The sequence below is a fragment of the Tachypleus tridentatus genome, chromosome 2 (genome assembly GCF_004210375.1).
Source record: "Tachypleus tridentatus isolate NWPU-2018 chromosome 2, ASM421037v1, whole genome shotgun sequence".
Taxonomy (NCBI): Eukaryota; Metazoa; Arthropoda; class Merostomata; order Xiphosura; family Limulidae; genus Tachypleus; species Tachypleus tridentatus.
Window position 1 is genome coordinate 90,598,670 of NC_134826.1, and position 12,360 is coordinate 90,611,029.

Genomic DNA, 12,360 nt, shown 5'->3' on the forward strand with positions numbered 1-12,360 from the left:
CATTTTATGATAAACTAAGCTGTTTCATTTGTGTAACGAATTATTAATTTCAACTTATCGTTGAAAGACCGAAAACTGGAGAAGTATTAAGAACCAATAGGCATAAAATTTACGATACAGATACATAAAATATAGATCTTTTTGAAACAACAGCGACGTGTAGGAGACAAAAAAGAAAAAGAAAAGGAGAAATGCTATTTTTACACATTTTTTATTTGTAATAATCTGAAATTGATAAATTAAGAGAATGCAAGAAGTGTGGCACGAATTATTGCTTTACCGAATAACATCTTCTATAACTCGATGTTTATTTATCAAAAAAAAAAAATCCGTTAGAAAAACAAAACAAAAACATTTTGACTTTTTCTATTGTACAAATGAGCTGAGCCGCGAATGTGAGAATTACTATTTTTACTTATCCGCTGAGATAAACTAATCAGATTCATGAAGTTCTTGGACATTTTTATTTTGAGGTTTTGCTTAATGCTGCTAATAATAATGGCTAGCCCCACGCCTTTCCGATGAAATGCGTCGTGAGCAATCTATTATTGTACATTGCAGCTATAATCATATTACAGTGTATCCGGTACTTGACGTATATCCCTCTGTCAAAATAATTCTGAGAATAATCAACAGGCGTTTGTATGTGAAACGACTAGAATATAAAAGCTAATGGCTTGAATGGGCAGGTTTAGTGCTAGATCCTTATCTTCAACGGCTGTCCAGCTAGTTGCTACAACGTTTGTTTTTTCTGAAGTGATCAATAGTCACCACTAATATTATAATGACAATCAAGGAAAAACAAGCCAGCATTCTAGCTTTATTCGAGCACTTGACGTCTGTTCCAAAGCAACACATTCCTGAGAAGGAAAGGGACAATCGTCTTCACGATGTTGGTCATCTTTCCAGAGGAAAACTTTTTTCCCTCTTCCATAGAGAACATCTCGAGGAAGCTACTCACCTTTACGAAATCTTACATGGTACGTAGTTTCGGTCAAACATACAACTATGAATAATTGTGTGTTGATGTAAGGAGTTGATTTATCTTAGTGTGTATCTTACAGGACTGTGAATCCAAGGGTCCATGGTTTGTAGATCGTTGATACAAGTTGCGCTTTGTATTTTGGTACCGTTGTTGCACTATAAGAGTGACAATCAATCCAAACTATTCAATTAGAATAGCCAAAGAGTTGTGGTCGGTGCTATAGATTAACTGCGTTTTCTTTACCCTATTAGTTAGAAATTAGGACCAAGTAATGCAAGTGAACATTGAGTAGTTTTACGCGTATATCAAATGAAACAAACACACCTCATATGAGTTTCTTTATTTGTAATTAAGCACAAAGCTACACAATGGGCTATCTGTGCTCTCCCCACTATGGGTATAGAAACCCGGTTTCTATCGTTGTAAGTCCGCAGATATACCACAATGTCAATGGGAGGCTTATATAAGTTAACATGAGTTCTACTAACAAGGCAAACTAGGAGATGAAATGTATACGTGCAACTACATGGTACATTCAAAGAGATAGAAATAATAAGATGACAATAAAAAGAAAACAAATAAATAAATAATACATTTATGTAAGTATTCGTTTGAATACATAAGAATTTAATAGTCAGACATACTTCTTTCAGTTTGGGAATTTTTAAATTACCACCTGATTAAGTTTTTCCTTTTAAAAACCAGATAGCAGTCCATACTGTTTATACGTATAAGTGTGAATTTATAAATATACATCTGCCATTATCGTATTAACCCTACCATTTGTAAACTGACTTCAAGTTTCAATTTACATAACCAACAGCTTGAACAATGAAACAATTACATATTAATAAAATAATTGCATTTATGAGGGGAACAAGCTATTAACACAGTTATATATTTATTTTAACTAGCTGTATCATGTTGAATTGTGATCAGTTAATAATCTGTCTTTTTCACAAAACCTTTCTGTTTTATCGATATTAAAAGAGCCAATACATTTTCACGATGGTCTGTCATGTTACGATATTCGTTTTACCATCTTATACAGCTTTTAGTGCTAGTTCTGATTTACCATCTTACGCCCCCCCCGCTAATACAGATTTATAACGCTAAAATCAGGGGTTATATTCCCCTCGGTGGGCTCAGCAGATAGCCCAACGTGGCTTTGCTATAAAAAAGCATACACACACCATCTTACTTTGTTCCTAGTTTTAGTTTCGGGTACCTATCTGTTACTGTTCCTAGTAGTAAACCGAGTTCATTATCTTCCATAGTTCATAAAGTTAGTCCGGGCTTATCATCTTAAAGTTACTAATATTATTGCTAGCTTACTACCTTACAATGATATTATTACTAGTTCCGATTACTTATTTTTAATAGTTCCTATTTTAAATTGTTATTACTATGTTATCTTATTTCTAATGCTAGTTTTGATTAGCTATCTTACATTGTTCCTAATAGTAGACAGGGTTCACTATTTTTATTGTTTCCAGTGCTAATCCTGACATACTATCCTATGTTGTCCCTAGTGTTAATTTACCGGGTTTACTATATTACATTGTTCGTAATGGCAGACCCAGTTACCATTCTTACACTGTTCTTGTTATTAAACCGGGTTTACTGTCTTGTAAAGTTTACCATCTCACATTGTGCCTCACATTGTCCTGATTTACTGTCTTAGATTGTTCCTAGTACTACACCGGGTTTTCTGTCTTACATTATTTCTTCTGCTTGTTATGGTTTACTATCTTACATCGTTACCAGTTAACCATATTACTTTGCTCCTAGTGCTAGTCCCGGTTTATTGCCTTAGACTATTGTAAGTGTCAGCCTGGTTTACTTTTCACGTTGTTTCTTGATGCTATACTTTTTAATTTCCTATGAAATCAACTACATTACTAACCCAAGTGTATTGAAACTGTCAATTTATTTGATGCTGCAGTAAAATATTTCGTTAAGGTATATTACATCACTGTTTCAGGCTATGTAACAGTCTATCACTTCAAATGTGTCTACAAAATTATACTTTAGAAAGAAGCTATTAAGCCAATAAAAACCTGTACTGAGATGAAATATTGTATTCAAAGTTTGTGTTGTATTATCTTTCAGCGGCTAAGAATTTCGACGACTTTCTTCTCTTGTGCAAACAGGCCCGCGATTTCGTAAACGAAGGAATGTTCGCTTACGCTGTTTCTGTAGCACTTCTTCACCGGGATGACTGCAGGGGTCTGATCATTCCTCCTGTCGAAGAAGTGTTCCCCGACAGATTCATTCCTGTTGAAACTATCCGTGAAGCCCAAAAGGAGGTTGAACTGCATCCAGGCAAGGTGAGAAAACTAATAATAAATAAAAGTTGTAAGAATATTTTAATATTTTTACAACTTTTCTGAAAAAGTTGTCACATTAGTGAAACACTATCTTAGCTCTATTAACTTATTCAAAAAATATAATGAAGTTAAAGAGCATTGAAATAACTAATCACCAAATTCATGTAGAATTTAAAAATTATAATATAATAATTATAAAATATTATAGATACAAGGTGTTAAAGCGCGTTCCCAGAATAATATCTTTGATGATAAATATAATAATAAGATTAGTACGGTCTTTATTCATTAAATACTTATACTCTAAACCTTAATTTTTTGAAGTTCTAATCAAGATGATTATGGTTTAGTATAGATAAAGTGAGCAAACATTTAGATATCTCATTTTGAAGCTATAAATAATAAGCGATAATTTAGTACAGATTATGCAAGTAGATATCTGGATATTTCAGTTGAAGTCATAAACAAGGCAGTGATAGTTCCTATAGATAAAACCAGGAGATATATAGGTATTTTACTTTGAAAGTATAAGCAACACAGCTATAGTTTATTAAATTCAGCAGACATATAGAAATCTCATTACAAAGCCATAAACAAAACAGTATATTACTAGATAACCTTAATCAATTAGAAATTTATATCTTTCGCTCGCTCTTTCCATTTATTCAAAAACTAATTAAAAAATATCCAGCAGGGAAAATTACGTAAGTTGTTAAAAATGAAATAACCATTAAAATAGATAATGCTAACCAAAAAGAAAAAGAAAACAAAAGAGAAGAGCTGGTTTTATTTTATTTTATAAGTAGCAAAATATTTAAAAGAATGGAAGTATAGGAATGGATGCATCAAGAAGTGAGGAAACATGGTAGGAATGGGCGTGGTGTAACAAAACTTTCTCTGTACAATCTCACAAGGAAGGCATGTCCAACAACCGGGCTATGCCTATTTCGTTTATTCTTTATATCCTGCATGCAATAATTTAGGTAGACTAAACTTAATAAACTCAGTTATACTCTTCGTACAATGATTATATTTCTGTTAACTGAATTATTGGAGGAAATATATGTACTTTAAAGTGTTTTATACTACATCAGGGAATCAGATATTTGTGAGGACTTATAATATGCAAGTTTTTTTTTCTTCGCAAATTGTACCTCCTTTTGCAATTGCATGAGAAGGCAACTAGATCTTTCATTAGCTATATATGTGGAATAAGATGTAAAAATAAAAATATCTAAAAGATTTCTGTGTTTTAATGTCATGGATTTGTTGCTGTTTACACAGATGTAGCAGAATCATAGAAACACTTTTGGATTCACTCATAAATTGTATAATATTATGAATAAAGAAAAATAAACTTTTAATTTTTTAACAAATATTTTTCTCCATTTGTTCAGGCACATTTCTGTACAAGGTGACATAATCTTATGTACAGTTCATTTGTTTATATTGATATCCCATATATATATATATCAATAGTGTAGGTGTGCCCCGTAATATTACAAAAAGGTTTATGAATTCCTTACAAAAGTGCGTAGCTTGTCTTCTAGTCTTGATAGTGAAGTTTCTCTCAAGTCTCGTCTTACCTTGGCATACCCCATACTACTCACAGTTGCTAGATCTTGTCTCATAGCGCTGTAGATTGAGAAATCCTCTCCTTCGTTGTTTTTAACTACTTGTACTTAGTATACGACGTGAGCAAAAGGACGTATTAATTTTAAAATGGTGTCCTGTGATCTATTTGGTGCATTTATAACTATGGTATGTTCATTTGTTACACAGTTGAAAACGTTCAACAATTTTAGCCAATGAGATCGAGAAACTTATGGTTTAATGAATTTTTATATCTGTTCTGCTGACTTTTTCAAATAATCCTATGATTTGTAATTTTGTATGTGGTTTGTTTATCACCTAATGATGTCTGACAAATACTTTTGAAGATTTAATATTTGGTCGATAAAGGTGTACATGAGTAAAAAGTTCGTAGTGCATCTATTTTATATCCACCCCATTTGGCCCATGGCCAAGCGTGTCAAGGCGTTCGACTCGTAATCCGAGAGTCGCGGGTTCGAATCCCGGTCGCACCAAACATGCTCGCCCTTTCAGCCGTGGGGGCGTTATAATGTTTCGGCCAATCCCACTATTCGTTGGTAAAAAGAGTAGCCCAAGAGTTGGCGGTGAGTAGTGATGACTAGCTGCCTTCCCTCTAGTCTTACACTGCTAAATTAGGGACGGCTAGCGCAAATAGCCCTCGAGTAGCTTTGCGCGAAATTAAAAAATTAAAAAAATCTGCCCCATTTTTACTATAAGTACTATAGTACCACGATAATAGTGCAGTCGTTATGTGAAATATTACTTAATTATTTACTATACTTCTAATTATATAAAATGTCTAGTGTAATCATGTTAATGTAGTATTCACCCTTAAAATTGGGCAAATTTACCTGCTGAGAAAACACTGGTAAACATTTGTTATAACCTTCAAGTTGAGTAAAAAACTGAAAAGAAAAAGTACGATGTTGCAATCTCTTAAAGCACATTTTCAGTCATGTATGCCATATGTATCGTTGATGTGGCATGGATAAAGAAATGCATAAAACAGACTGTTTTAACACCATAACTTTACTTAAAAATAATAGAAACATGTGACCGTTGACATATATGCGATTTGTAAACAGCTTCGTAGCTTGAATTAGAAACTTTGACATTACACTCTTCGATAGCTTGAATATTTTTATTCAAAAATCTTTATCAATTTTTATTATGAGTCTAATTACCATTAACGAATGCATTAACTAAAATTAATTACCCATAGCCCGTTAACATTGCATAACATTTTCAAACTTTTTAATTCGAACTATGAGTATTTTCACGTGTTTTTGTCATTCTTAAGTAACGTTCTGGTGTTAAAACAGTTTATGTTACGTATTTCTTCATCCGTGACAAATTAATTATGCACATGACATACATATGACTAAAAGTATGTTTTCAAAGACTGCGACTTTGTACTTTTGTTTTCTGCGTAACTTGAAAGTCATAAGAAATATTGTTTAACATAGTAATTTTGCTCAGTTTTAAAAGCTAGAGTTACCTTGAGATAATGAATTGAATCTTTGTAAGTTTCAAAGATGTTTTACTCTAATTTGTAATCGGTTATTTTTATCAATTATTTTGTTAAAAAATGTCGATTTACAAAAATTTTATTGTTAAGGCGTCAGCTTCTGAGTTTTCTAAATTTGCCGATATTTGTAGTTGAAAATTAAAACAGTAGGGGATCAGTCTATACATATACATATACAAAATTATATGAAACATTTAATTACCGTTTTTATACGGATATTTATTAAAATACATTTTGTAATTGTTAAAAAAATTATTTCTTTAACTAGGACATCGTTGTTGAAGTTGAGAACACGGGCAACATATTGGATCCCGAGTATCGATTGTGTTACTTCCGTGAAGATTTAGGGGTCAACGCTCACCATTGGCACTGGCACATTGTTTATCCTGCCACCTGGAGGTCAGAAGTAATGGGTAAAACGAAGGATAGGAAAGGCGAATTATTCTTCTACATGCACCAGCAAATGTGTGCAAGGTTGTGCAACGTTTTGGTTATCGTCTCATTCAGTTTAAATGAACTTTGCATAGGAATATCTTTCACACCAAACTGGACACTGTAATGACTACTAAGTGTCTAAGAAATAATTCAGAAATTGGAATATTTGTAAAAATTTGACCATTTGATACTATTTACAATTGTTTAACTGAAAGACAGAAATTACGTATTTTTTAAGTTTTAGTTGTTTAAGAATGACAAAACGTTAATTTTCTTTTGCAAAGGCTTAATGCTTAACTACTTACTCAAGGAGCTATTTTAATTGTTCCTCATGTAAAATATTAATTGCTATAGATTCCCTCTTATTTAACCCGTGAAAAAGTAAACTAATCAGTGTGTGCTGCTCACCAGATCAGTGGTAAAACATAGCATCATACTTAACGAAACTTTCTTGGATTTTCTCGGTTTATGTTAAATATTGTCAAGGTTTTTGGTTTGGCGTATTGGAATGCAGATTAAAATATCTAATGTTCGATCCTGTTACTTACCGCTGAATATCGAGTGTTTTGAACAAAACTCAGTCCTGTTACTCGGTAATAATAGCTATGAACGAGATGTGTGCCACTAGTTGTCCTCCTGATTATCAGTTCTCAATTAGGGACACCTATGATGAACATTTGAATCTGACTTTTGCGTACGGCGTCATTCATATTGAAAATATAAAATATCTTCGTATTGTTTCAATTAGAATTTATTAATGAATAAGAATAAAAGAGAAAACCGACATTGACTACGTATAACGTGATAGGTTACATAAGCCAAGTTTTATTTCTCTACTCTTTGCATCTTGTACAGATACGACTGTGAGCGTCTCTCTAACCACATGCACAGAATGAGTCCTTTCAGCAACTTACACGAAGAATTGGAAGGCTACGCACCACACCTTACGTCGATGATCAGCGGTTTGCATTACGGTGTTCGTCCGTCTGGTATGAAGCTGCATGATATAGATGTAGTTACCATCCAGGATATGGAACGTTGGGTACAAAGGATCATGGAAGCTATCGACCTTCATTTGGTGAACGATACTCATGGAAACAAATTAAAGTTGGATGAGACCACTGGAATAGATGTATTGGGTGCCTTGGTTGAAGCTAGTCATGATTCCATTAATCCTGAGTATTATGGCAGTTTGCATAACTGGGGTCATGTGATTACTGCTCGTGCCCATGACCCAGAGGGCAAGTTCCACGTGAGTAAAATAATTTGATAAATCAATTAGCATAGAAGTCAAGAATAGATGATATTCCGGTTAACTAAATCAGTTTCAAATGTTACAAAAAAAAAAGATTAGTGAAAAAAATTATCTGGCATGTTACGTTTAATTAACGTTTCTAACATGTATTTAGTAAATATGAATATGTTTCAGTTAATTAAATATCTAATAATAGGTAAGCAAGCAACGATTTATAAGCAAAAAAGTAACAATTTTATTGATGGTGCAGTGTACTAAATGGTTCAATAGAACATTGGTTTGTCTTCTGCTGAAGGAGACAAATGCAGTATGTTGCACCATCAATGAAATTCTTACTTATCCTTATAATTCATTGTTTGCCTACCTTTTATTATATTAGCATAATGTACTTCTTTATTCAAGTTAAATATTTAGCTATAAAATATCAAACAAAAACATGTTTTAACATATGATATAGAAAGTGTGAAAAATTTGAGTTTTAAACAGAAAATTAGCGAACTGTTTGTTGTTGACAGCCACACACAGTTTAAACAAAAATGGTACTGCAATATTACAATTATTTCCACTAATGGTACTGTAATATTACAATTATTTCCACTAATAATTACTGATGGGCCTTCAGTATATTTTACACTGAAAAATGATTGATTTTCATTTGTTTGTTTGCCAAGTCTTTACACTGAGTTTTGTAACAATCAAAAATATAAAAATTTTCAGTGTGATACAATAAATTAATTCCACCAGTTGTTAGCGGTAGTAAAACTAATTGGAGATATGAGGGTTAATTCCATATAGCATTTATAGTTTTATAATTACTAACAATTAATAATTTTACACTTTACATTTTATTGAGGTCAATTTTGTTTTCTCAGCTTGGTTTTACACGGGATTTTGTCATGAAAAACCTACGGATCAAAGCATGTAAATATAACGACATCATCATACTCTCTTTATGGTTCTTTCTCAGGAAAACCCAGGAGTGATGAGCGATACCTCCACTTCTCTTCGTGACCCCATCTTTTACAGATGGCATAGATTTATCGATAATGTTTTCCAGGATTACAAAGAGTCGCTTCACCCTTACACAAAACACGAGGTACGGTATATATCACCTTTTTCTTTTTTCACTTATTCTCTACACAAATATTTTGAAGCTAGCTTGTTTGGTATGTTCTATGATAATTTAAAGTTGTGTTATAACGAATTAATCTAATAACCAGCATCACTAGTCTTGTCGGCATGACCTCTAAAGAATAAAAAAGCAAAACACAAAAATGCATGCATCTTTTACAAACACATATTTTCATATTCACCTTCCAAAGAAAGACAAATGAGTAAACTGTATGCTTATATATTCTTATTTTTCTGTTGAATGAGCTTCATTTATCTGACAAGTACAACAAACAGTTTGTTATCGACAACCAGTCCTAACAAAGGGCCCTAACTCGAAAATTAAGACTTGTTTGTTTTTGTTTTTAATTTCTGAGAGCGAGGAAGAGGTCTACGTTGAACCTGACTCTCGATGGTCCAAAACGTGAACTGAATCCCTATGAAGAGAAGAAGAAGACGGCTAAACCTAAAGAAAATAATTTGCTTGAAATCCATTAATAGTTTTGTTGTTATGTTTTCAAAATGTGTGGTCGAAAACTTTGTCTCTCTTGTTATCGTTGAACTATTTTTTTATGATTTAATACATTTTTCACAGCCTTTGAGTTGAATGGATTTATCGATCATTTAAAACCGACTGTTTTTACCTTTTTCTTTCTATACAGCTTTCTTTCACTGGCATTAAAGTGGTTAACGTGAGTGTCAATGCCAAAGTAAAAAATGTTATCACTACCTTTATCAAAAAGAACGAATTGGAGTTAACTCATGGGATCGACTTTGGCACTACCAACTCCGTGAAGGTTTGTTTTTCATTCATTGTAAAAAATAACTTAATAATATTTTTTTGCAAATTAATTTTCTACTGTGTTTCAAAAATATAGTAACAAAAGGTTAGTATAATTTATTCGAAAATAAACGATTTTAAAGAACTATTTACTCAGAATTATTGTTATTATTAAATTTTGTTGATATTTTTCAAATTACATAATTTACATGAAATATTGTAAATAGAAAGTATAATAAATAAAACTGTTCTTATACTAACATAAGATTTAGTTTGTGCTAAATCGTTCGGATTTAGTTTGTGTTGAATGTTTTTTAGTGTACTTAATTTATACATGGAGTGTATTATATATTTGTACGTTTGGAGTGTAGAAGTATTTAATTTAGATTATTTAGGTGTAGTACTTTGTACGTTTTCGTTATAGTTTCTCAGTAAAATTATATCCTGAAGATTGATCTTTGAAGTTACAAAACCAATAAAAGAAAATTTTAGAGGAAATATAAAAAATTAGTCTGATATACCAATGTCTTATTGTATATATTCATTATATATATATATATATTTTAAGAAAAATAATAATGACTTGGAATTATTATTTTAATGAAATAATGAAAATATAATTTGAAGTGGTATATTGTATTTTTAAAGTAGTACAGAGCCATAGATCAAACAGAATAGGAAATCATACTATCTTTAGAATAGTGGTACAGACCCATTAAAATGCAATTCATCTGTGGATGAGAAGAAAGTTATGTTTATTGTAATTTTACGTCAGGCTTTATATGTGTTTATGTGTAGGAAGATTGTTTGAATTATTTGAATTAAGATTCTAGAGCTCAAATTGTAATTTAGAAATAATTATCAAAATTGCATTAAAAAACAACAACTCAAGATCTAGAAACTATTTTTACGCAACCTTTTAGCTTTCACTTTCTTAACAGATAACTGTCTACTGTCGTCGTAATATCTATTTCTTTGAGAAAAGCAAAGGCTAAATTGTTTTAGTAGAACAATATATATGTATATATATTTATATTTCATCTGGAGTTTTTAGTCATAACGTTTTAACGGTCAGTTTAAATTAAAATTTTGTTAGGGGAACTGGTATTAAAATTTAAGTTTATTAACGTTGGACAGGTTAAGTACCCCCATCTGGAACATGAACCATTTTCATTCCAAATTACTGTGGAGAACACTTCAGGAGCCAAAAAGGATGCTACAGTACGTATCTTTTTAGCTCCAAAACTTGACGAACTAGGAAACGAACTACCAGCAAATATCCAGAGAAGACTGTTTATAGAGTTGGACAAATTCCATAAAGAGTGTAAGTTAAACAATATTAACTCTATTATTTATTCGCACTAAAATTTTAGTCATAACACACCAAACCTGTCGTCTATTTCATTGTAACAGGTTAAAATGCTACGCTTCTAAATCTAACTATTAATTTAGTCTAAATAAAAAAATTGAAATTACTGGAAAACAAAGTACACTAAGAAAAATAAACTTGTACTTCTATTCTAAACAATTTACACGCATTCGATGAAACTTGGACAAAGTATGTAGTACTTTCCACATTTTTATTGCATATAATTCTTTGAGCTAGTTATTCAAACACTCATGTACCTTATACAGCTTTGCCGAGTAAAGCGAAACAGAGTTGAATACAAAAATTGGGGTACAGACATTCTACACATTTGCGCTATACATATTAAATAATACGAATGTAGTAAGTCATCCAATATTAAGAAAAAACTTTCTGTTTGCCTGTAGACGTAACTCCTCCTAAAATAGTAACATGCCAATTCAGTGATTTTAAAGCACACCAAATTCGTATCAATTTCCCGTGTACATTGAAAACTAAAATCATTTTTAGAATAACAGCTATATCCGCTATAACACCTATATTTATGTATGCGTGTGTACAAGATGCCTGAAAAGTTTTAACCTGATGCTGATCAAATATGTTATAAAAATTGAGTATCCACCAAAAAAAAGTTGATTAATTTTTGGTGAACGTTGTAATGGAAGGTAATGGGGACTTTGAACAATGACCAAAACTCGAAAACAAATTGAGACAAAAAGAGGACTTTGACTCATAACTTTAAATCTTTTAGTGTTAGGAGTTGCCTATAGTATATTTTAGGCTGATTACTACAAAAGTCAAAATCAGTGCCATTCTAGTGTAATTGTACTTCTTCTAACTGGAGGCCTGGCATGGTCAGGTTATCAGGACGCTCGACTCATAATCTGAGGGTCGCAGTTTCGAGTCCCAGTCACACCAAACATGCTCGCCCTTTCAGCGGTTGGGGCGTTATAATGTGATATTAATCTCACTGTTCG

General features: G+C 32.1%; 1 protein-coding gene across 1 annotated transcript in view; it reads left to right on the top strand.

Annotated features, from left to right (window-relative positions):
• Positions 1-661: 661 nt before the first annotated feature.
• Positions 662-12,360, top strand: part of LOC143245558 (uncharacterized) — a 29,801-nt gene continuing 18,102 nt past the window's right edge. Inside the window, exons 1-7 of the mRNA XM_076491918.1 lie at positions 662-980; positions 3,098-3,315; positions 6,705-6,910; positions 7,727-8,123; positions 9,094-9,222; positions 9,899-10,033; positions 11,155-11,341. Of these exons, the coding sequence (XP_076348033.1) occupies positions 785-980; positions 3,098-3,315; positions 6,705-6,910; positions 7,727-8,123; positions 9,094-9,222; positions 9,899-10,033; positions 11,155-11,341 (1,468 nt within the window). The 5' untranslated portion in view covers positions 662-784. The remainder of the gene's footprint in view (positions 981-3,097; positions 3,316-6,704; positions 6,911-7,726; positions 8,124-9,093; positions 9,223-9,898; positions 10,034-11,154; positions 11,342-12,360) is intronic.